Source organism: Heterodontus francisci, chromosome 37 (assembly GCF_036365525.1).
Source record: "Heterodontus francisci isolate sHetFra1 chromosome 37, sHetFra1.hap1, whole genome shotgun sequence".
Classification (NCBI taxonomy): domain Eukaryota; kingdom Metazoa; phylum Chordata; class Chondrichthyes; order Heterodontiformes; family Heterodontidae; genus Heterodontus; species Heterodontus francisci.
The window spans coordinates 22370085-22396789 of NC_090407.1; the positions used below are offsets into that span (position 1 = coordinate 22370085).

At 43.2% G+C, this 26705-nt stretch overlaps 1 protein-coding gene across 1 annotated transcript; it reads left to right on the top strand.

Moving 5' to 3' along the window:
* The first annotated feature begins 1019 nt into the window (after positions 1 to 1019).
* mad2l2 (mitotic arrest deficient 2 like 2) lies at positions 1020 to 25519 on the top strand. Its single transcript, XM_068017282.1, has 9 exons — positions 1020 to 1141; positions 1723 to 1774; positions 4448 to 4566; positions 4798 to 4869; positions 5975 to 6075; positions 9470 to 9564; positions 11873 to 11946; positions 24046 to 24138; positions 24560 to 25519. Exons 2-9 carry the CDS (start codon positions 1735 to 1737, stop codon positions 24599 to 24601), a joined length of 636 nt encoding a protein of 211 aa, XP_067873383.1. The 5' UTR covers positions 1020 to 1141; positions 1723 to 1734; the 3' UTR covers positions 24602 to 25519.
* Positions 25520 to 26705: the final 1186 nt, after the last annotated feature.

A 26705-nucleotide genomic window follows, 5' to 3' on the forward strand; every position in this document is an offset into this window, starting at 1 on the left:
GGATGCTGCTAATGATATGGAGTTGCTCGTAGAACTGGTCTTTAGCTTCAGGAGGGGAGCAGAGTGTTGGAGCATAGTTGCTGAGTAGGTGTACTGGACCAGAGGTGGTAAGCAGTCGGATGGACAGTATGCGTTCCGAGCCATTTGAGGGAGGCTCTATCATGCTGAGAAAGGAGTTTCTGATGGCGAAGCCCACTCCATGCTGTCTTGGTTCTTCAGGATCCCTGCCCTGCCAGAAGAAGGTGTAAGGGAATGAGGTAAGGGTGTAAGAGAAGGGAATGAGGTGAGGGGTGAAGGTGGTGTTGAGGCAAGAGGGTGAGGTGAAAGTGAGGAATGAGGAGAAAGTGGGGAATAAGGGGAGGGTGAGATGGAGGTGAAGGTGTGGTGGAGAGGGTGGTGAAATGAGTGGGGTGAGGTCGGGGAGGGTGTGAAGATTGGGCGGCACAGTGGCGCAGTGGTTAGCACTGCAGCCTCACAGCTCCAGGGACCCGGGTTCGATTCTGGGTACTGCCTGTGCGGAGTTTGCAAGTTCTCCCTGTGTCTGCGTGGGTTTCCTCCGGGTGCTCCGGTTTCCTCCCACATGCCAAAGACTTGCAGGTTGATAGGTTAATTGGCCATTATAAATTGCCCCTAGTATAGGTAGGTGGTAGGGAAATATATAGGGATAGGTGGGGATGTGATAGGAATACGGGATTAGTGTAGGATTTGTATAAAATGGGTGGTTGATGGTCGGCACAGACTCGGTGGGCCGAAGGGCCTGTTTAAGTGCTGTATCTCTAAACTAAACTAAACTAAACTAAGATGGGAGATGAAGGGTGGAAAATGGAGTGAGGACGGGGTGGGTATGAGGGTGAAGTGAGAGTAGGAATGGAGTGAGGTTAGTGTGTGGCAGGGGATGGTTTTCGAGCGGATGGGCTCCTCGCGCTGTAGCTCGGAGCCGTTCGGTTTAAACTGAAGCTCGCGCTACGGCGCGTTCCTTTCACGTAAGCCGATGACATCACGCGCATTGCGTATCTGGGAAGTGGTAGCGGTCGGAGGTCAAGCGCTGGCGGAGGTGGCTGGTTGGCCCCACCAAGGAACAATGAGGCTGTCGATCGAGTAAAAGCTGGAGTGCAGTCAGTCGCCGGCGGAGTGAGCGGCGGTAAGGAGCTCAGGATCTCTCTCTTGGAAAGCCCATGTTTCTAGTCTGGGCTGTGATTTTTTCCCCCGCGTCATTTCCGTCCCAGCACCGGTTTCACAAATATCTCCCAAGTTTTATCGACACTGAAATGTGGCTCGAAGATCCCATTGACTTTTCAGTTACATCTATTACTCTACCCACAAATCAATACTGGCCCTATTTACAGGGCTGCACAGCCTTGGATCATGGCTTCAATGTGGTACCATGGGTTAACACACATTGGAATTCGAAATGCACGATTTGATGAATGTTCAATGAAAATCACTACAAATATTCCAAAGGGGAATGCGTTTGAGATATGGAATCAGTTTTCTTGATCTCTTCCCCCTTTAAGATGCTCCCTAAAATCTTTTTGACCAAGCTTTTGGTCACCCATGTCTGTGGCTGGGTGTCAAATTTTGTTTAACATTCCTATAATGTGTCTGGGGACATTTTAGTACACATTGTTGTCCATCTGCAAGTGGAACAAGGAATAAAAACCCATAGTTTTTTAAAAACCATGCCTTCTGAACCAGTTGTAATTGATTTTGTTTCTCCGACAGGAACTTGTGAACATGGCCACCCTCACACGACAGGATCTCAATTTTGGACAAGGTGCAGTCTTTAATATTCTGTCAGTTCATGATATTCTGTATGAAATTGTAACAAAACAAGCTCAGTTATTTTCTTGTGAATTGTCTCCTTTTTCCTTCTTGTGAAGGTGCTGACCCTGGATGAGGCATAGAATCATAGAAAGTTTAAGGCACAGGAAGAGGCCACTTGGCCCATCATGGCTGTGTCGGCTGAAAAACGTTCCACCTATTCTAATCCCACCTTCCAGCATTTAGTCCATAGCACTGCAGATTATGGCACTTGAGGTGCATATCGAGACTCTCCTGAATGAGTTCAGACTCCCACCACCCTCTGGGTGAAAATCTTTTCCTCATCTCCCCTCTAATTTTTCTACCAATCACTTTAAATCTATGTCCCTTCGTCACTGACCTCTCTGCTAAGGTGAACAGACCCTTCACCTCCACTCTATCCAGGCCCCTCAAAATTTTGTACATTTCAATCAGATCTCCCCTCAGCCTTCTCTGTTCCAAGGAGAACAACCTCAGCCTATCCAATTTTTCCTCATAGCTGCATTTTTCCAGTCCTGGCAACATCTTCGTAAATCTCCTCTGTACCCTCTCTAGTGCAATTACATCCTTTCTGTAATGAGGTGACCAGGACTCCACACACTACTCAAGTTGTGACCTAACCAATGAGCTATACAGTTCCAGCATAACCTCCTTGCTCTTATATTCTATACCTTGGTTAATAAAGGAAAGGATTCCATATGCCTTCTTAACCACCTTATCGACCTGTCCTGCTACCTTCAGGGATCCGTGGACATTCACTCCAAGATCCTTTAGTTCCTCTACACTTCTCAGTATTTTCCTACTAATCGTGTATTCCTTTGCCTTGTTTGACCTCCCAAGATGCATCACCTCACACTTCTCCAGGTTGAATTCCATTTGCCAGTTTTCTGCCCATCCGACCAGACCATCAATATCTTCCTGCAGCCTACAGCTATCCTCCTTGCTATCTACCACATGGCCAATCTTTGTGTTACCTGCAAACTTCTTGATCATGCCCCCTACATTTACGTGCAAATCGTTAATATAGACCACAAAAAGCGGGGGACCCAGCACTGATCCCTGTGGAACGCCACTGGAAACAGCCCTCTGGTTGCAAAAACACCCGTCAACAATTACCCCTTGGTTTCCTGCCACTGAGCCAATTTTGTATCCACATTGCTGCATTTCCCTGGATCCCATGGGATTTTATTTTTTAACCAGTCTGCCATGTCACCTTGTCAAAAGCCTTGCTAAAATCCATGTAGACCACATCAACTGCACTACCCTCATCTATCTTCCTTGTTACTTCTTCAAAAAATTCAATCAAGTTGGTCAAACAAGATCTTCCCTTAACAAATCCATGCTGACTATCATTGATAGTTTATCCTGTCTCTCAAAATAGATTCCAATAATTTGCCCACAACTGAGGTTAGACTGACTGGCCTGTAATTATTTGGTCTATCCTTCTCTCCCTTTTTAAACAGAAGTACAGCGTTAGAAGTTCTCCAATCCTCCGGCACCACATCTGTATACAGTGAGGACTGGAAAATTATGGTCAGACCTTCTGCTATTTCTTCTCTCGCTTCTTTTAACAGCCTAGGGTACATTTCATCCGGCCCTGGTGATTTATCAACTTTCAAGGATGCTAATCCCATTAATACTTACTCTCTCCCTATGTTTATCACATCCAATACTTCATACTCCTCCTCCTTAACTACAATATCTGCATCGTCCCCCTCTTTTGTGAAGACAGATGCAAAGTATTCAGTAAGAACCATGCCAACATATTCCGCCCCTACACTTAGATTACCTTTTTGGTCTTATATGGGCCCTACTCTCTCCTTAGTTATCCTCTTACTCCTAATGTATTGATGAAACATCTTTGGGTTCACCTTGATTTTGCTTGCCAATATTCTTTCATGCCCTCTCTTTGCTTTCCTAACTTCCTTTTTGATTTCAGCCCTCCACTTTCTATACTCCTCTTGGCTTTCTGTAGTACTGAGCATGGTCCATGCGTATCAGTTGCCTGCTGTAGCTTGCTCAAGTGGTTGTTGGACAATAGTCATTGTTGGGGGTATCATAACAGCCTGATGCCTTGTTCACCTGATGTCATGAGCACTTTCAGGTGAAATAATTGATAGTGATTAGGAACAGGAATACTGAATATTCGATTTGCCCTCCTCTCCCCTGTATAGGGTTGCTGAGGCCTCTGCCTATGCCACTACTACAATGGTTTGTGCTAAGTTGAGTCATAGAGAGATACAGCACCGAAACAGGCCCTTCGGCCCACCGAGTCAGTGCCGACCATCAACCACCCATTTATACTAATCCTGTATTAATCCCATTTTTCCCTCTCACATCCCCACCTTCCCTCAATTCTCCTACCACCTACCTACACTCGGGGCAATTTATTTTTACAATGGCCAATTTACCTATCAACCCGCAAGTCTTTTGGCATGTGGGAGGAAACTCACGGCATCACAGGGAGAACTTGCAACTCCGCACAGATAGTACCCAGAACCGAACCTGGGTCGCTGGAGCTGTGAGGCTGCGGTACTAGCCACTGTGCCGCCACTGTAGGCCCAATAGCATTCCAAATTCCTCCCAATGCCCTCGCACCCCTCTGTGCAACTGGTTGAACTCACCTTTTCTCTGCCTCTTTCTCCAGTGGTTGCTGATGTACTGTGTGAATTTCTGGAAGTGGCTATTCATATGATCCTGTATGTCCGGGAGGTTTATCCAATCGGAATCTTTCAGAAGAGGAAAAAGTACAATGTACCTGTCCAGGTGAGACAACTGTTGAGCTTCCAGCTTGTTGATAGTCTGAAGCAGTGATCTGCACTGCAAGATAGCTTATTCTCTGAACATTGTGTCAGTCTACGCCACTTGGTTACAGCATTATTTGTGTCTGGCTAGTGTGGAGCTGCCATTGGGATTTCATGCTTTAAAAAAAATATCAAGAATCACTTTTTTGCTGAATGATCGTTTGTTTACCCTTTGGATGCTGTGTTTGTATAGATGTCATGTCACCCAGAGCTTAACCAGTACATCCAGGACACACTGCACTGCATCAAGCCTCTGATTGAGAAGGTGAGGAAGACTTTAATTGGCTGTTTCTGTCATTGCGTACAACTGTTTATATGAACTTACACTTTATTGAATTCGTTTCTACACCACGTTATCTCTTCTGACCCTCATTCCCCTTGAGGTGGGTCTCTACTTGTGTGAAGTGACTACCAGAATGTGCACAGCAGTTGTTTGGGTTACAAGTTAGTGTCTGTCTATATTCACTTTTTATATCTCCCTGAAATATTTGTGCAGCAGAGAGAGGCTTTTTATCTCTGTTTTTGTCCATTTATTGATCTGTTTGGTAATTCAGGAAAGGAAGTTATGATTAAGAGCAAGCTGGGTAGTCTATGCTGGATGAGTTACTTCCTGAGCGCGCAAAGCCCCTCCATCATCTACAAGGCACAAGCCAGGAGTTTGATGGATCACTGGCTCGTTAACCGGAGGAGTGCAGTCGCAGCAACACTTGGTTTGACACCATCCAGGACAGAGTAGCCCACTTAATGAGTGATCCCGCTTCTGGATTTCGTACTCTCCTCTTCCATCTCCGGTGGACTGGACTGTAGCAACTTTCCAAGGTTATCTTAACCCGCAACCTGTGCCACAAAGGAGGACAAGAAACAATAATGTTGTTGGAACACCATCACCTCCAAGTTCCCCTCCAAGTACGCACTATGCAGACTTGGACATCTATTCCTACCTACATCATTAAATATATTCAAGAAAGAGTTAGATATAGTTCTTAGGGATCAAGGGATACAGGGAGAAAGCGGGAACAAGGTACTGAGTTTGGATGATCAGCCATGATTGTATTGAATGGTGGAGCAGGCTCGAAGGGTCGAATGGCCTACTCCTGCTCCTATTTTTCTATGTTTCTATAAATGTGGCCTTGACAGTGTCACCCACCTGAGAACAATTAGGTAAAAAAAGGTCACTGCAATCCAGAGAAGCATTGGTTCCCTCTTTCTGCTGTTGAGATGTCAGTGTACCAGCAGAAACTGTTGTTTGAGGGGCTGTTATTGGTTCCTGCCAACCTTTGTTCATTTTTTTTGTTAATATGTGGATGATCACCTGCTTGGAATGAGCCACTTGTAGACTGTGATTTGGATTGTGATCTTTTCCTGTTTAGAATGAGGTGGATCGGGTGGTGGTGGTGATCCTGGATAAAGAGCATCATCCTGTGGAGCGCTTTGTTTTTGAGATATCCCAGCCTCCTCTACTGTCTGTCAGGTGAGATACTTTCAGTGCTTTCTGTTTTCTTGTACTATCTACATCACCAAACTATTGATCAGGTTTCTGAAATTGTTACAATTAAACTTGGATTGAGGACACAAGCAGGGCCAATTTAATCTGTTTGTGTTTCAAATTGAACACTCTTCAAAACCATTCAGTTAGGTCTATCTTTTGTCACGATTCTAAATATCGTAACCGAAGCAGGAAATCCAACGGAACAAAACTATTAGATCAGTAGGCATAAAGAATCGATCAGGTACTTTCCAGCCTTCTGGACTCAACTTTGAGTATAAGAATTTCAGACTATAATCTCTGCCCCCATTTTGTTTCCTTTCCTTTGTATGTTTTGGTTTTTCTGTTGTTTTTGCTTTTGGATGGCAGTACACCTGCTTTCGGCACATCTTTTGTTTTTTTGTTTCTTTTCTTGCCCCATCACCATTCCCTTTGGCCCTGCACGACTCTTTTGTTTTTTAATCTGTGTTACACCCTACCTTCCCTTTTGTTTTTTTCGCACCCTCCCTCATTTTACCTTAAAACCTATTACATTTCTAACTTTTCCCTGTTCTGATGGAAGGTCATCAACCCGAAACATTAACTCTGTTTCTCTCTCCACAGATGCTGTCTGACCTGCCGTGTATTTCTAGGATTTTTTGATTGAATTTCAGATTTTCAGCATCCGTAGTAATACTGACTCCTGGGGGACACCACTGCTCATGTCCCTCCAGTCAGGGAAAAAACATCCTTTCACCACTACTCTCTGCCTCCTATCCTGTAGTCAATTTCACACCCGAGTTACCACTGTCCCTTTTATACCATGTACTTTCATTTTCTGAGTAAGTCTATTATGTGGTACTTTATCAAATGTGTATTTTTTTCATCAACACTTTCTCTTACTTCATCAAAGAACTTCATCAGGTTAGACACGATTTGCCTTTAAGAAATCTGTGCTGACTTTCCATTAATAACCCATGCTTCTCCAAGTGAAAACTAATTTTGTTCTTAACGATGGTCTCTAGTAATTTTCCCACCACCGACATTAACCTGATTGGCCTGCAGTTATTAGGTTCAGCCCTCTCTTTTTTGAACAGAGGTGTAACATTTGCCATCCTTCAGTCCTCTGATGCCACTCCTGTATCCGAGGAAGATTGAAAGATTGTGATCAGAGCTTCTGCTGTCTTCACTCTATCTTCCCTAAGCAACTTGGGATTCATCCCATCTGGACTGGATGACTTGATAACTTTGAGTGATGCAAACCTATTTAGTACCTCCTTTCTATCTATTTTTTTTCCCTATCTGATATCTCTCCTCCCCTCTCCTTTACTGTAATATTAGCTTCACTGCTTTTGTAAAGATCAATGCAAAATACTCATTCAATGCTTCCATCATGTCCTCTCTGTACAAGATGATTTCTGTTTTCGTCCCTTGTTGGCCACATCACTTCTTTAACTTTCTTTTTACTTTTTATATGTTGTTAAATGCTTTTTCGGGTTCCCTTTTATGTTACGAACAAATCTTTTCTCATACTCTCTCTTTGCCCTTGTTGTATCCTTCTCCATTTTTCCATTGCACTCAGTATTCTGCCTGATTTTCTACTGTATTCTGTATTTGACACTTGTTATAAAACTCCTTTTTCTGTTTTCTTTTAACCTCTATTTACTTTATTATCCAGGCTGCTCTAGCTCTGGATGACTCATCGTTGTCCATATGGAATAAAAGGCGGCGCAGTGGTTAGCACTGCAGCCTCACAGCTCCAGTGACCCGGGTTTGGTTCTGGGTACTGCCTGTGTGGAGTTTGCAAGTTCTCCCTGTGACCAGTGAGTTTCCGCCGGGTGCTCTGGTTTCCTCCCACAGCCAAAGACTTGCAGGTTGATAGGTAAATTGGCCATTGTAAATTGTCCCTAATGTAGGTAGGTGTTAGGAGAATTGAGTCAAGGTGGGGATGTGGTAGGGAATATGGGATTAATGTAGAATTAGTATAAATGGGTGGTTGATGGTCGGCACAGACTCGGTGGGCTGAAGGGCCTGTTTCAGTGCTGTATCTCTCTATTACCCTATGACTCTCTATGTTGGTTTGTTCCTGACGTATCTCAGCCTTGAAGATCTGCCACTGTTCATTAACTCTTTTCCTGGCCAATCTTTGTTTCCAGTCCACCTATCCCTTCTCAAATCACTGAAATTGGCTCTCTTCCAGTTGGGTATTTTTGATTTTTCTTTGTCCCTTTCCATAACTGCTGTAAACCTAATATTATGATCACTATTACCCAGATGCTTGTACACCACAAAATAGTACACGTTTGAGCTGTGGCACTAGGTAATAGTACACCATAAGAAATAGGAGCAGGAGTAGGCCATGTAGCCTTTGATCCAGCTCCTCCATTAAGTATGATCAAGCTTGAACTTCTACATCAACTCTACCTTCCTGCCAGATCCCTTGATTCCCTTTAGTGCCCAAAAATATATAGATCTCAGTCTTGAAATTTAAATGGAAGATTCTGGCAAGGTATAGCAGGCCCAGCAGCTCTGGAAGTAGAAAGAACAGGTTATCAGGGAGCATGCAACACTGTTGTGATGAATGTTACTTTCTCTCCCATCACCCTGGCAGTTTGCAGTCTAAAGGATAAATAGGTGTTTACTGCAGTAAGTTAGGCACTTTTCTATAAAGTAACAATCTTTGGTGACAGCTTGGCACAGCCCAGGGGGCCTGGGCTGTGTAGCACACCCTAAGTTTTGGAAGACAGGCAATTCTGTTGTTCAAATAAAAACAAAGTGCTGGAAATACTCAACAGGTCAGGCTGCATCTGTGGAGAGAGAACAGAGTTAATGTTTCAGGCCTGTGACCTTTCATTAGAACTCACCTATTGCTGAGGCAAGGAAAAAAAGGAGCTTTTTAAATTTTTTTTGTGGGTATTGGGTATCACTGGCGAGGCCAACGTTTGTTGCCCATCCCTAATTGCCCTTGAACAGGTTGCGGTTAAACGCTGCCTTGATGGTGGAGTGGCTTGGGGCACTTTCGTGTGCAAGAAGTGGTAGGGAGTGAGAAGAGCAAAGTCAACCATTTGGGAGCAGAGAGGCCTGTGAGTGTGCGTAGCTATTTGCTCTGTGATTTATAGTATCATACAGGTGAAGTCAGGATCACACGTGGCTGTGATATTCCCACAGTCAAGAGCCTGCAAACATTAAGGCTCACAATTGAAGACTCGCCACCGGGGCGTAACTAAGGCTAGTTGAGCAAAACCCAGGAAGGGTCAGTGGCTTTGGGAGAAAAGTAGTGTAAAAGGGAGGAAAGAGTAACGAAGAACATAATATTTGAAAGGCACTTGTACACAGCCCAAAATTTTTTATTGGTTAGATTTTTTCCCTGTCATCTATTAATCTTATTGTTGTTTTGCAGTTCTGACTCGCTGCTTTCCCATGTTGAGCAACTCCTTCGAGCATCGATCCTGAAGATCAGTGTCTGTGATGCAATTCTTGACAGCAACCCTCCAGGTAAATCTGTGGTTAGGTGTGTATTTGCTGCCCACACAGTCGTAGCAAGCTATGAATTTTGCTTACATCAGATGGGCTTACAAGGGAAGGAGAAAAACTGAGTGCCATCTGACTGAGGGAATCGTACAGTTCTTTTTGCACTTCTCTGGAACAGCAACTTTATTTTCTCTGCTACTTTCTCCCTTCTGAAGGTAACAACTTCTCCTAGGTTATGGTTTCTTGGGCACCAATTATTCTTCAGAATCTGTAATAAAAGCAGAAAATGGTGGGAATACATGTGAACCTTAGCCCAAACTGTTCACCTGTTTTTTTCCGTTCAGATTTTTTAAAAATTTGTTTATGGGGATGTGGGCGTTGCTGGCTAGGCCAGCATTTATTGCCCATCCCTAATTGCCCTTGAGAAGGTGGTGGTGAGCTGTCTTCTTGAACCGCTGCAGTCCATGTGGGGTAGGTACACCCACAGTGCTGTTAGGAAGGGAGGTCCAGGATTTTGATCCAGCAACAGTGAAGGAACGGCAATATAGTTCCAAGTCAGGATGGTGTGTGACTTGGAGGGGAACTTGCAGGTGGTGGTGTTCTCATGTATCTGCTGCCCTTGTCCTTCTAGGTGGTAGAGGTCATAGGTTTGGAAGGTGCTGTCGAAGGAGCCTTGTGTTGCTGCACTGCATCTTGTAGATGGTACACACTGCTGCCACTGGGAGGGAGTGAATGTTTGTGGATGGGGTGCCAATCAAGCGGGATGCTTTGTCCTGGATGGTGTCGAGCTTCTTGAGTGTTGTTGGAGCTGCACCCATCCAAGCAAGTGGAGAGTATTCCATCACACTCCTGACTTGTGCCTTGTAGATGGTGGACAGGCTTTGGGGAGTCAGGAGGTGAGTTACTCGCCGCAGGATTCCGAGCCTCTGACCTGCTTTTGTAGCCATGGTATTTATATGGCTACTCCAGTTCAGTTTCTGGTCAATGGTAACCCCCAGATGTTGATAGTGGGGGAATCAGCAATCGCAATGCCATTGAATGTCAAGGAGAGATGGTTAGATTCTCTCTTGTTGGAGATGGTCATTGCCTGGCACTTGTGTGGCACGAATGTTACTTGCTACTTATCAGTCCAAGCCTGGATATTGTGCAGGTCTTGCTGCATTTCCAAATGGACTGCTTCAGTATCTGAGGAGTTGTGAATGGCACTGAACATTGCGCAATCATCAGCGAACATCCCCACTTCTGACCTTATGATTAAAGAAATGCCATTGATGAAGCAGCTGAAGATGGTTCGGCCTAGGACCTCCTTGAGACACTCCTGCAGTGATGTCCTGAGACTGAGATGATTGACGTCCAACAACCACAACCATCTTCCTTTGTGCTAGGTATGAATCCAACCGGCAGAGAATTTTCCCCCTGATTCCCATTGACTTCAGCTTTGCTAGGGCTCCTTGATGCCATACTCTGTCAAATGCTGCCTTGATGTCAAGGACAGTCACACTCACCTCACCTGTTGATGGATCTGTTGCTATTTCCTGCAGTTTTTCCTTTTATCTGCTCTCTGATATACACCCAAAGGGCTATTCTTGATGTTTAAGCCCAGATGGTAATCACTGGCAGCCTATTTGAGTGGGTAATTTCTTAGTTGAATTTAATTGTCATTTCCCAATCTCCACATACTTTCCACTGGATAACACTGTCTCTTTTCTCCTCCCTAATGCAGAGGACTACAGAAGAAAGTGCTTTAATTTACTTATCACCTCTCATGCTTTCATGTTTTTGGAATGCCTAAAGTCCTTCACAGCCAACAAATAACAACAAATAGGCAAATGTAAAGCTAATACATGCACAGCACAGTCATGCATCAAGTAAATGAGATAAATAAACTGATCATTTGTTTTGTTGGTATTAGTTGAGGAGGGAATGTTACCCAGGATTCCAGGAGAGCTGCCTGCTCTTCTTTGAGCATTGCCTTAGGATCTGTTACTTACATACTTGTGGACAGGCAGATAGTTTAATGCTTCAGTCAAAGCACCAAACCCCTGAAAATGTAACACTCCTTCGATACTTAATTGAAGCACTTGTAACCCGAACGTTGCCCCAGATGCTCAGCTAATGTAGCACAGACTGAGCCTTGAGCCTGGGACTTTCCTGGTCTACATGGCTCTTTGGATTAGTTTTCTGTGCTATTGAGGGAACATGACTCTATTTAGGTATTGCTTTGTAACTTTCTAATGCAGAAGCTGGAGTAAGTTCCTCCTAGGTTTTTGTTTCAGGCCCGGTTTTCCTCCGATGTTCGTATGTATTAAAAATGTGATTTTTTTTTTTCTAGGCTGTACCTTCACTGTGTTGGTTCATACCCGAGATGTTGCCACTCGAAACATGGAGAAGATTCAGGTGATAAAGGTGAGCAGACTATCTGGGTAGACATTGAAGTGGGCTAGAGTCTCTCATATGCATTGATAACTGTATACATTAATTACATGTGTCTCTGGTGGGGAAATTTTCTCTATATCCAGCTGTGACTGGGTGCTCAGAGCTTGGACCTTGACCTCATGTCTGCTTACATTATTAATGGCTCCCTTTGCTCATTGTGCCTCTCCCTTTCAAAACTACTGGCATCATCCCCTGCTTTAGAACACCAACCCATGACCTGTGCATCCTATACGATCATGTCCATTATCCCTCTTTGACACAGTTGACCAGCTGACCATATCATCTTTTATTGCCTCTCCTCTTTTGTCCAACTCCATGGGATTGTCCTTGCATGATTACACTCCTATCTGTCAAATAATGGGAAGACTGAAGCCATTGTTTGCAGTTCCGCTCCAAAGTCAATGCCCTCGTGACCAATTCCATCCTTCTCCCTGGCAACAATCTGAAATTAAGCCAGTCTGCTCTCAACCTTGGTGTCACATTTAACCTGGTGATGACCTTCTGACCTCATATTTGTGCCATCATTAAGACTGCCTATTTCTACCTCCGTAAGATTGCCTGACTTTGCCCCTGTCTCAGCTCATCTGCTGAAACCCTCAATCTTGATTTTGTTACCGCTAGACTTGACTATTCCAACGCATTCTTGGCTAGTCTCCTACATTCTACTCTCTGTAAACTTGAGGTCATCCAAAACGCTGCTGTCCATGTCTTCTCTTGCACCAAGTCCCGTTCACTTATCACCCTTGTGCTCGCTGACCTACATTGGCTCCCGGTCAAGCAACGTCTTGATTTTAAAATTCTTATCCTTGTTTTCAAATCCCAGCTTAGCCTCGCCCCTTCCTATTTCTAATCTTCTCCAGCCCCACAGCCCTCCAGGATATCTGCACTCCTCTAATTCTGGCCTCTTGTACATCCCTGATTTTAATCGCTCCACCATTGGTGGCTGTGCCTTCAGTTGCCTCAGCCCTGAGCTCTGGAATACCCTTCCTTCACCTCTCTACCTTGCTTTCCTCTTTTAAGACACTCCTTAAAACCTACCTCTTTGACCAAGCTTTTGGTCATTTGACCTAATATTTCCTTTAGTGGCTTGATTTTGTTTTATAATGCTCCTGTGAAATGCCTTGGGACATTTCATTATATTAAAGGCGCGATATAAATGTAAGTAGTTGTTGTCGTCATCGTTGTCCAAATGTAACCAATGCATATCCAACAATGGCTTCTGTTCCTACACAGTCACCTTCAGAGTTCTCCAGCAAACAATCCATGACCTTCTGCCTTCTTTGACATAATCGATAAGCATGGACTCAGTTTCCACATTTATGTTGGTGGCATTGGCTCTACCTCGCCCTCCAACAGGAGGGTTACCTCTGTGCTGTATTCATAGAATCATAGAAATTTACAGCATGGAAAGAGGCCATTTGGCCCATCTTATGCGCACTGCCGACTAGGAACCATCCAGCCTAATACCACTTTCTGCCTCTTGGTCCGTAGCCTGGTAGGTTATGACACTTCAGATGCCTATCCAAGTACTCGTTAAATGTTATGAGGATTTCTGCCTCTACCACCCTTTCAGGCAGTGAGTTCCAGTGGGAGAAAACATTTCCCATGGAATCCCCTCAAAATCTCCTACCTCTTACCAAATCCATACCCCCTGGCTAAGGACCAAGGGGAATAGGGCTTTCCTATCCACTGTATCTAGATCCCTTATAATTTTCTATACATAAATTAGGTCTCCCTTCAGCCTCCTCTGTTTTAAAGAAAACAACCTTAGTCGATCCAATCTTTCTCCTATCCAGGCAACATCCTTGTAAATCTCTTCTGTACCCTCCTTCAAATGCAAACACATCTTTCCTATAGGGTGGTGACTAGAACAGCACACAGTACTCCAGCTGTTGCCTAACCAGTGTCAATACAGTTCCAGCATAATCTCCCTGCTCTTATAATCTATACCTTGGCTAATAAAGTATCCCGTATACCTTCTTGACTACCTTGTCTACCTGTCCAGCCACCTTCAGGGATGTGTGGACATGCACTCCAAGGTCCTAAAGTTCGTTTACACTTCTCAGCATCCTACCATTTATTGTGTATTCCCTTGCCTTGTTAGCCTTCCCCCAATGCATTACCTCAAACTTCTCTCTATCAGACTCCATTTGCCACTGTTCCCCCCACCCCCACCTGACTAGTCCATTGATATCTTTCTGCAGTCTTCAGCTTTCTTCTAACTTATCAACTACATGGTTAATTTTTGTCATCTGCACACTTCTTAATCATACTGCCTATATTCAAGTCCAAATCATTGATTTAAAGCACAAAAAACAAGGGACCTAGTACTGAGCCCTGCGGAACCCCACTGGAAACAGCCTTCCAGTCACAAAAACACTCATCGACTATTATCCTGTGCTTCCTGCCTCTGAGCCAATTTTGGATCCAGCTTGCCACTTTGCCTTGGATCCCATGGACTTTACTTTCGTGACCAGTCTGCCATGTTGGACCTTATAAAAACCTTGCTAAAATCCATATCGACTACATCAAATGCATGACCCTCAACGATCCTCCTTGTTACCTCCTCAAAAAATTCAATCATGTTAGTCAGACATGACCTTCCCTTCTGAATGTCTTTGATTAATCTGTGTCTTTCTAAATGAAGATTTATCCTGTGACTCAGAATTTTTTCCAATATTTTTCTCACTACCAAGGTTAGGCTGACTGGCCTGGAATTACTTGGTCTATCTCTTTCTCCCTTTTTAAACAACGGTACAACGTTAGCTGTACTCTAGTCCCCTGGCATCTAGCCTGTAGCCAGAGAGGATTGAAAAATGATGGTCAGAGCTTCTACTATTTCTTCTCTTGTTTCTGTTAATACCCTGGAACTCCTTTTGCCTCAGCTTCTGTCAGAGCCGACTGTGCTATTCTTTATAACACTGGATCAGCTTGCTGTGCTGAAATTATAGAAGATCTGTTAAACATCTCATTTAGATTATCTGAATCCCCAAATAAGGTTTCAGATACTTGGCTATCTATTTATGGTGCCCTTTTACCTCCGACAATGGATCCTGTTTAACCATTGCTCGGGTGGCTACACACACAGGAAATATTCCTGGACCTTGTTCCTGTAATTTCTCCGTTTCCTTAATTTCACTGGGTTCCTCTGTAACCATAGGAAAAACTGATACTTTTGATCCAGCCAAATCATTTCCTAGGAGTAGATCAATTCCCTTTACTGGCAAACACCTACAGTTTCTATCCCAGATATTAAGTCACTCTCTAGGTGTATTTTATACAAAGGTATGGATATATACTCCCCGCCAATTCCATTAACTAAAACTTTAGCCTTCAAGGTGCTCTCTGGTGGAAATCTTATATCTTTCCCCAGCAAGAGTGTTTGGGTTGCTCCTGTGTCCCTGAGTATAATCGGTTTTCCTGCCTCACTTACAGGATATGGAGTTACTCTCCCTTTTGACAAAAATTCATTATAACTCTCAGGTATTTTATTCTTAACCTTTACACTCCTTTTAGTTGTAGTATCTGTTTTCGCAGCTGTCGTTAAAGCTATAGCCTGGTCTGCTATACTCTCAGTCAGAGTCTTTTCCTCTGCACTAGCTTTGCGTACCCCAACAAATCCAATGGGTGTACCTCGCAATTTCCAGCACTCTGAATGAAGATGACCCATTTTGTTGCAGTGATAACACTTTGGCTTGCGAACCTCACTTCTACCCTCAGCACCTTCCTTTCTGACCTGAGGAGGTGATCCTGGAGCATTCCCAGCTGTTCCTTCTTGTCCTCGGCTACTTGCCTTCTTTTCACTCTCCCACTTTCTATCCTTCTTAGGTTTATGGAGGTGATGAACAAAATAGGTTGGCTTATTCACAAGCTCAAAATCATCAGCAATCTCTGCTGCTTGCCTAGCTTTCAAAACTTTCAGGTTATCTATATGAGTTCTCACTACTGAAGGAATGGAGTTTTTAAAATTCTAAGAAAATCAATTCTCGAAAGTTCTCATATGTGGTTTCTATCTTTAATGCCCGTATCTAATGGTCAAAAGTAATTTGCTTCACCTTCTCAAATTCTAAATATGTCTGCCCAGCCAATCTTTGTAAGTCCCTAAACTTCTGATGGTAAGTTTCAGGGACTAACTCATATCCAGTGAGAATAGCCTTTTTTGCCATCTCATAATCTGCAGAAGCCTGTTTAGGAAGCATGGCATAAGCTTCATCAGCTCTGCCTACCAACCTGCCCTGCATAAGCAGTGTCCAGTTTTCTTTCGGCCAGTCTGTTTCATCTGTTTGGCTGTTTTTTTCAAAAGATATGAAAAATGCCTCTACGTCCCTTTCCTCAAACTTAGGAAGAGCCTGTATAAATTTAAACAACTTTTCGCTGGGTCCTGAGCTAAATTCAGATTCTTCCTGACCCGAATTTTCCCTGGATTCAAGACTACCCTTTTGTCTTTGTTCCATCTCTTTTCACTTAAATTCCCTCTCTTTTTCACTTTCTCTCCGAAATGCGCTCTCTTTCTCCCTTTCCTCTTTTTTTCCAATTCAAGTTTTCTTATTGCTATTTCTGTTTCTTTTTCCCTTTCCTCTTTTTCCAATTCAAATTTTCTTAATTCTTTTTCCACCTCAAGTTTTTTCATTTCTAACTGAATCCTAGCCAATACCACTGCATCACTCTCAATACTACCTTCTTGTTCCTTGTATTGCTCATCATCATCATCTACTAATTCCAGATGTTCGGTTATTAGGTCAATTATCTCTGCTTTTTTGGCACCTGATTTCAATTCTAACCCCAAATTTGCTGCCAGTTCTTTTAATTTGTTCTTAGTTAAAGTTATCAAGTCACTCAGGGAAACATTCTGCTGTCCCAAAAACTCTGCTGCAACCACAAATGCCAATACAATGGTATAGACTGTAACTTATATACAAGAGACCTGGTTCTTTTAATTTCTTTGTAATTGGTGTTGGATTTAGATCCCAACAATAGAGTTTCCAATTGACCCCAACTTAAGTGTATCCCAGAGACGAGTAATTAATATTATCCCAAATGCGAACCGTCCAATTTTTTTAAAAATTCATTCATGGGATGTGGGCGTCGCTGGCCAGACCAGCATTTATTGCCCATTCCTAATTGCCCTTGAGAAGGTGGTGGTGAGCTGCCTTCTTGAACCGCTGCCGTCTTTGTGGGGTAGGTACACCCACAGTGCTGTTAGGAAGGGAGTTCCAGGATTTTGACCCCGCGACAGTGAAGGAACGGCGATATAGTTCCAAGTCAGGATGGTGTGTGGCTTGGAGGGGAACTTGCAGCTGGTGGTGTTCCCATGTATTTGCTGCCCTTGTCCTTCTAGTTGGTAGAGATCGCAGGTTTGGAAGGTGCTGTCGAAGGAGCCTTGGTGCATTGCTGCAGTGCATCTTGTAGATGGTACACACTGCTGCCACTGTGCGTTGGTGGTGGAGGGAGTGGATGTTTGTAGATGGGGTGCCAATCAAGCGGGCTGCTTTGTCCTGGATGGTGTCGAGCTTCTTGAGTGTTGTTGGAGCTGCACCCATCCAGGCAAGTGGAGAGTATTCCATCACACTCCTGACTTGTGCCTTGTAGATGGTGGACAGGCTTTGGGGAGTCAGGAGGTGAGTTACTCGCCTCAGGATTCATAGCCTCTGACCTGCTCTTGTAGTCACGGTATTTATATGGCTACTGCAGTTCAGTTTCTGGTCAATGGTAACCCCCAGATGTTGATAGTGGGGGATTCAGCGATGGTAATGTTGTTGAATGTCAAGGGGAGATGGTTAGATTCTCTCTTGTTTGAGATGGTCATTGCCTGGCACTTGTGTGGCGTGAATGTAACTTGCTACTTATCAGCCCAAGCCTGGATATTGTCCAGGTCTTGCTGCATTTCGACATGGACCGCTTCAGTATCTGAGGAGTCACGAATGGTGCTGAACATTGTGCAATCATCAGCGAACATCCTCATTTCTGACCTTATAATTGAAGGAAGATCATTGATGAAGCAGCTGAAGATGGTTGGGCCGAGGACACTACCCTGAGGAACTCCTGCTGTGATGTCCTGGAGCTCAGATGATTGACCTCCAACAACCACAACCACCTTCCTTTCTGCTAGGTATGACTCCAGCCAGCGGAGGGTTTTCCCCCTATTCCCAATGACCTCAGTTTTGCTAGGGCTCCTTGATGCCATACTCGGTCAAATGCTGCCTTGATGTCAAATTAGTCTGATTCAATCCCAGACGCGAGCCACCTAATTAATATGTTACGACTGACCGCTCAAGTCAAAGCCCCCAATCAAAATATACGATTCTGATTGCAGTGGGAGCAACGCACTGTCAAATCAGTCCTGCCACTCCACAGATCGCCTAACATATCACTTTAAACTTTCCAAATTAAAGAAAACCACAGCCAAATTGACCATCTATTAATTCTCAACTGAGGCCAACCAAACCAGGTGTCTTTAGATCGACAAATGAACTGTTTAATTAGAAAAACTAAATTCTTAAACCCTACTAAGATTTAAACATTTAAAATAGAAAAAAATAAGTGTCCTTGCAGATTTACGCTCCTGCCAAAGTGGAGTCTTCCAATGTGGAACAGTCCAAGGTTGCTTGAAGTCCTCACAGCCATCCAGTGGGGAGAAAAAGGTTCATCAACAGTAGGACAGTCAGTTGTCTATTTCAGCAGTTGAAGTGATGCTCCTCTTCTTCCAGCGTTCAGTAGTTAAAGTAATTGGTTATTTTCTTTTAAGAAATTAATCTGGCTTGACGTTTCAGAATTTTGAGAGTATAAAAATAAGGTTTAAATAAACTGAGGGAGAGCTCTCTTTTCTTCAGTATATGCTGGCCGAACAGCTGTTTGTCTGTTTGTGTCAAAAGACAGTTTTTAGCTAATTTCAAACAGTTAATTGCAACATTGTATATCTCGATCCTCAGTCTATGAATGGCTGTTGCATTGATTGAATCTGGTTGATTCCTTCTCCGTATGGTTATATCCAACGGCAACCAAAATGCTGCATCTTAGTAATTCCTGAGGCCTGCTTGTTCTCAAAGCAGCACTGATCCCTCCCACAGCCCCAAAGGCACATCGCAGACTCCAAAAAAAAAGTAGGATCATAACAAACCATACCCATGTCTTCCACCTCCACAAACAGATTACACTTATGGTCCCTAATAGGCTGTAATCTTTCTTTAATTATCGTTCTGCTCTTCATGTATTTATAAAAAATCTTTGGGTTTTCCTTGATATTCCTTGCCAATATTTTTTCAGGTCCTCTCTTTGCTTTCCTAATTTCATTTTTAATTTTGCCCCTACGCTTTTTATAATCTTAGGTTTTCTGCAGTATCTGTCATAAGTTTCCCTTTTTTTCTTTATTCTCTCCTTTAAGTCCCTTGACATCCAGGGGGCTCTGGATTTGTTAGTCCCACCCTTTCTCTTTAAATGCTCTGAATGCTCACTATCTCTTTCTTGAATGCCTCCCACTGATCTGGCACTGATTTACCTTCAGGTAGCTGTTTCCAGTCCACTTTAGCTAAATCACATCTCTGGTTAATAAAATTAGCTTTTCCCCAGTTGAGAACTTTAATTTCTGCTCTATCTTTGTCTTTTTCCATAACTATCCTAAACCTAACTGAATTATGAATACTTTCACCAAACTGTTCCCCAACTGATACCCACTTGCACCTGTCCAGCTTCATTCCCTAAAACTAAGTCCAGAGCTGCCCCCTCTCTTGTTGGATTTGCTAAATACTGGCTAAAAAAGTTCTTCTGAATGCATTTCAAGAATTCTGCTCCCTCTGTGCCTTTCACACTAATCCTATCCCAGTTTTTTTTTACTCGATCATAGGATGTGGGCGTCACTTGCTAGGCCAGTATTTATTGCCCATCCCTAATTGCTCTTGAGAAGGTGGTGGTGAACTGCCTTCTTGAACCGCTGCAGTCTTTGTGGGGTAGGTACACCAACAGTGCTGTTAGGAAGGGAGTTCCAGGATTTTAGACCGAGCAACAGTGAAGGAACGGCGTTATAGTTCCTAGTCAGGATGTTGTGTGGCTTGGAGTGGAGCTTGCAGGTGGTAGTGTTCCCATACATCTGCTGCCCATGTCCTTCTAGGTGGCAGATGTTGTGGGTTTGGAAGGTGCTTGGAAGGAGACTTGGTGCATTGCTGCAGTGCATCTTGTAAATGGTACACACTGCTGCCACTGTGCGTCGGTGGTGGATGGAGTGAATGTTTGTAGATGGAGTGCCAATCAAGCTGGCTGCTTTGTCCTCGATGGTGTCAAGCTTCTTGAGTGTTGTTGGAGCTGCACCCATCCAAGCAAGTGGAGAATATTCCATCACACTTCTAACTTGTGCCTTGCAGATGGTGGACAGACTTTGGGGAGTCAGGAGGTGTGTTACTCACCACAGGATTCCTAGCCTCTGACCTGCTCTTGTAGCCACGGTATTTATATAGCTACTCCAGATCAGTTTCTGGTCAATGTTGATAGTGGGGGATTCAGTGATCATAATGCCATTGAATGTCAAGGGGAGATGGTTAGATTCTCTCTTGTTTGAGATGGTCATTGCCTGGCACTTGTGTGGTGCGAGCGTTACTTGCCACTTATCAACCCAAGCCTGGATATTGTCCAAGTGTTGCTGCATTTCTACAGGGACTGCTTCAGTATCTGAGGAATCACGAATGGTGCTTAACATTGTGCAGTCATCAGTGAACATCCCCGCTGCTGACCTTATGACTGAAGTTAATATTAGGGTAGTTGAATTCCCCCACTATTACTGTCCTATTTGTGGACTTCTCAGAGATTTTCCTTCATAGACTGTTTGGGGGTCTATAGTACACTCTCAGTAGTGTGATTGCCCTTTTTCTGTTCTTCAGTTCAACCCATATGGCCTCATTTGATGATTCTTCTACCATATCATCCCTTGTCACAGCTATAATTGTTTCTTTAGGCAATAATATGACCACCCCTTCCTTTTTGTTCCCCTTCTATCATCTAAAAACTCTGTAACCAGGAATGTTGAGGTGCCATTCCTGCTCTTCTTTCAGCCATGTCTCAATAATAGCTACAATTTAATACTCCCACATGTCAGTCTGTGCTCTCAGCTCATCTGCCTTATTCCCTTGACTTCTTGCATTGAAGTATATACCATTTAGCACTGCCAAACTCCCTTGTCTGTTTTCTAGCCTTTCTTTCTTCAGCCTTCCAAACATGCTTACTAATTTTCAGCTTTCCATTTCCAACTTTTCTTTTCTCCCTTCTGAATCTACTCTTAGGTTCCCATCCCCCTGCCAAGCTAGTTTAAACCCTCCCCAACAGCATGAGCAAAAGCCCCTGTGAGGATATTGGTCCCGGCCTTGTTGAGGTGCACCCTGTCTGGCTTGTACAGGTTCCACCTCCCTCAGAAGCAGTCCCAAAGCCTTCCCTCTTGCACTATCACTCCAGCCACATATTCATCAGCTCTATCTTCCTATTTCTGTACTCACCTGCACATAGTACCGGGAGTAATCCAGAGATTACTACCTTTTTGAGGTCTTGCTTTTCAGTCTCCTAGCTCCCTAAGCTCCCTGCAAGACTTCATCCCTCTTCCTGCCTATGTAATTGGTGTCAATATGGATCATGACCTTCAGCTGTTCACCTTCCTGTCAATGTCCTGTAGCCGCTCAGTGACGTCCGTCACCCTGGCACCAGCAAGGCAAGATACCATCCTGAAGTCATGTCTGCGGCCGCGGAAGAGCATGACTGTTCACCTCACAGTGTAATTCCCCAACCACTATTGCTCTTCCACTCTTCTTCCTTCACCTCCCCCCTCCCCACAGCTAAGTCACTCATGGTGCCATGGACTTGGTTCTGCCTGCACTCCCCAGTTGGAGAGTGAGTTGCACTCTGGGGACTCGTGCACTACCTACCTGACAGTTACCCCTTCCTTCTCTGCCTGCACTCTTTTAAGCTGTGGGATGACCACATCCAAAAATATGCTATCCATGAAACTCAGCCTCGTGGTTGCACCATAGTGACTCCAGCCGCCACGGTATTAAACTCTCATTAAGTCATGGATGAGTTAGAATTTCTAGAAGTTGAGCATTGGGAAGACCAGAGCCACCACCCTCCTGCCCTTGCATAAACTCTGCTCCATTCCCAACCAGCCACTTGCTCAGATCAAATCAGACCATGCAAAACGTCAGTGTCCTGAGTTTCAAACCCCAATTTCTATCCATCACCAATTTGGCTTGCTTCCAGCTCCATGACATTGAGTATAATTAGAGATGTTATATTTTTATCAAAATGCATCACCTTACATTTAGTGAAGTTGAATTCCATCTGCCATGTTTTAGACCATTCCCTCATCTTATCAATATCTCTTTGCAACTTCCTTTAAACTTATAAAGAATTAACTATTCCTTCTATTTTGGTATCATCTGCAAATTTTGACACTATTGTCTCTGTGTCTATATCCAAATTACAGTGAACAAAAGCAGACCCAGAACTGAAGCGTCTGGTACACAAGACTGTATGCTAAACACCAAAACAACAGGTTATAGACAGCTGTGAGCTTTCCCAGTCATTGGATCAGAGGCATGTTCTGAAGCTTCACTACATCTAGTTGAGAATGGAGATGGTTATTCAGGCAACTGTTTGTTTGGAGGAGGAAGCTTCATAAACATCCATATCCATCCATTGGAGCTCAGTATGAGTGCAAGAGATGAGATTGAAGTGTTTGCAAGTGTTTTCAGCTCATAGTGTCAAGTGAATAAACCCACTAAGCCTCCTCCTGAGGTCCCACCATCACAAATGCCAGTGCCCAGCCAATTTGGTTCATTCCAAGTGAAATGAAGAAGTGGTTGAGTACACTGGACACAGCAAAGGCTATGGGTTCTGATAATTCCTGGCTGTAATGCTGAAGACTTGAATACAGAACTAGCTGTCCCCAGGCAAGCTATTCCATTGCAGCAATAACAGACATCTACCCGACAATGTGGAAAATTCCCCAGATATGTCCTATCCAGAAAAAACAGGATAAATCTAATGCAAACGATCACCGTCCAATCAGCCTCCTGACATTCACAGTAGAATGATGGAAGAAGTAATTAATAGTATTGTCAAACAATACCTACTACCAGTAACCTGCTCACTAACATATACACCAGAGCCACTTGACTCCAGACCTCATCACAGACATTATTCAGATATTGACGCAGGAGCTGAATGTCAGTGAAGAGTTGATTAATTGCACTCAACATCAAGGTCAAGAGTGGGGATGTTTGCTGTCAGTTCCACAGTAATCAGGTCTAATCAACTCTTTCAATACTGGAGCAGTCCACATAGGTCTGTTGTAGGACCTGGATAACATCCAGGTTTGGACTGACAAGTGGTAGGTAATGTTTATACCACATAAGTATTGGGAAGTGTCCATCTCGAACAAGAGAAAGTCCAATTATCTCCTTTGACCTGTGTTGTCACCATAGCTAAGTTAGCATTAACAACATTGACCATAAGCATAACTGAATTGGCCATATCATCACTGTCGCCAGGGAAGAGCCTAGATACTCTATGATGAGTGGCTCATCTCCTGACCCCTCCAAGCTTCTCCACATTCCACAAGGGTCAACTAAGGATTGTGATGGAATTTTTCCCATTCACTTGGATCGGGTTGATGCAACAACTCTCAAGTAACACCATCCAGTACAAAACATGGTGCCTTTTGCCATTGAATCCAAAATCAACTTCTCTATCATCAGTGGTAAGCTTGTTTCAACAGGAACTCCCAGCCCCATGCCCTATCACTGAAAGGCAAAAAAGCAGCAACATCATGTGGAACAGTGCCACCTGTAAATTCCCCTCAAGTCACACGCTACCCTGACTTGGACATACAGCACCATTCCCATATTGTCACTGGATCAATATCCTGGAGTTTGCTATTGAGCACCGTTCTGGGAACAGCATCACAGTAGGGACTGCAGCGATTCAAGGATCTTGGGGCAACTATGGATAAGCAATAAATTTCCCAAACCTGAGAACAAATACTCAATAAACAATTAATGTTGTTTCAGATTCACTGTTTATTTGTTCCTTGTGTAGGACTTCCCGTGGATCCATGCTGATGAACAGGAAGTGAACATGCGAGAGCCAAGGCTAATCCCGCTGAAAACTATGACATCAGATATCTTGAAGGTAACACTTTAACTCTGGCAGGGGGTGTCTTATGTTCTATTTGTGGTTCATGTGACAGTAGCTCACTTATATTATGATTGTAACTCATCAGGTGTTTATGAAAAGTTTTCTTGACCAGAAGAATGCATTAGGTGGTAACTTTGAGTGGCAGGTGAGGCCATTTGTTGGAAAATACCGCAACTTGGATCATGTACTCTAGTTTGTTTTCTTTGAACTTTCTGAACCCATTTGATGCCAAATGCATGGGACTGTAGAATTAATCCAGTGGTTTATTGTGACTGCTGCTTCCTGGATTATATCTGAAGGAAATTATAACAGTGATTCCTGTAAATGGATTTATTGAGCACTGCTGCAGTATGTGCAGTACTTACTGTTATATTAGGACTTGCTCTTGATTCGTGTTTTTTATATTCTTTTATAGATGCAGTTGTATGTTGAGGAGAGAGCTCAGAAAACATTCTGACTGCATGTAGGATCCTATGGCCACAATACTAAATGGAACAGAGATCCCAAGGCACAGAGCATGTTTCAGCCCTGAACTGAATTGTGGGGTATGAGAGAACTTTCAAAACTCATGAAATGTGAAACAGTAACAGGGATCAAATCCTGACTTGGCACCTGTGGGTTTTAACCCTCTTGTACTGATAGTTTGTGGTTTGATAATGTACATTGTGTTGTGCTGTATACCTTGAGGATGAGATTAAATTTGGTGTAAATTTATAGTTCTATGTCAGGATTTTGAAATAGTTGATCTCCTGCATGATCAGACATTGCTTTTTAAGATACAAACAAGAAATGCTGGAAATACTCAGCAGGTCTGGCAGCATCTGTGGAGAGAAGCAGAGTTCACGTTTCAGGTCACTGACCTGAAACGTTAATTCTGCTTCTCTGTCCACAGATGCTGCCAGACCTGCTGAGTATTTCCAGCATTTCTTGTTTTTATTTCAGATTTCCAGCATCTGCAGTATTTTGCTTTCATTGCTTTTTAAGATGTGCTCAGTAGACTGTCTCTGAACAGACTGTACAGCAATGATATGACATTGTACAATGCACAAGGCTTCTAATCTAGAAACTGCAGCTGCCCCAGCAGTTATCTACCAGCTTCCATAATAAGGAATTAGTCAGCTGTATGATAGGTTAGGGCCTTCACAAGATAGGAGGGAGCAGACCTGTCTTATCTCACTGGAGACTGGTTGCAGTGTCCTAGAGAATGCTGAAGCCTTGGTTTGTATGGAAGAAATTGTGGTTGGGTGAAAGAATATTTTATAAATTAAACATAGACATTTGTGTGAGGTATGTGTTTTTTCTTTGTATATCGTACTTTTTGTATTGTACTGAAAATAAAATCTTTAAATATGAACCGAACCAAACCAGTTGACAGGACATTTTGTGAAATCTGTTAACAACTTTTTTTTAACCTCATTGTAAAGTTCTTTTTCTCCTTTTCTTGGTGATGTAGGGAAACAGTCAAAGGTGCTTCATAGAAGCATAATCAGGCAAAACTAAATGCTTAATTGGAGGGGTGATCAAAAGCTTAGTCAAAGAAGTGGTTCTTAAGGAGAATCTTAAATGAGGATAGAAAGGCAGAGGGGTTGGGAGTGAGAATTTCATAGAATGGACCTTAAAAAAAGACTCTGATTTATCTTTGACTGCAAAGTGGATGACCTCACATTTGTCCACATTGAACTCCATTTGCCATAGTATTACCCACTCACTTAATCTGTCTATGTCCCTTTGCAACTTCCTACTGCCATCTGGAGTACTTACTGTCCCTACTAATTGGTGTCAACTGCAAACTTGAATATACAACTGCTTCATCCAAACGTGAATAAATATGGTGAAAAGTTGAGGCTCCATAACCGATCCCTAGACCGTGTCACATCTGACCAATCTGAGTACCTTTATTCCCAATATCTCCAAAAGGCTACCTCCAATTCTGTGCACTCTCAGTTTTGATCATTTCTTGTGTGGAACCTTAGTGAATACCTTCTGGAAGTCCATATCGATAACATCCAAAGACTCTCTTAACTTAACTTTGTGACCTCCTCAAAGCACTCAACAAGATTAGTTAGACCTGACTTGCCCTTAATAAATCCTTGTTTGCTCTCTGATCAGCTAATGTATGTTTAAGTACTCAGCCATTCTGTCCCTAATGACACATTGCCCACAACTTACAAACTGAGGCCTATAAAAGTTACCTGGCTTCTCTCTCACTCAAATGATCTAGTGACATTAGCAAATTTCCAATCTAATGGCACATTTCCATATCAGGAGAGCTTTGAAAGATTATGATTAACGCTTCTGCAATTTCCTCACCTTTTACTCCCTGGAATGGAAACCATCATATCCTGGATATTTAGCTAATTTAAATTCATTTATTTTCTCCATTACCATGTTGTTACTTGTATTGAATCCAATATGTTTCTCCCCTTGATTTCTTAGTTTCCTTTTTATTATTGGCATTTTATCTTCCTATTCTGAAAATAGATACAAATTGTGTTTAATGAATCTGCAATTACCTTTCTTGTCTATTACAATATTGCCTGTAACTGTCTTTAATAGACCCA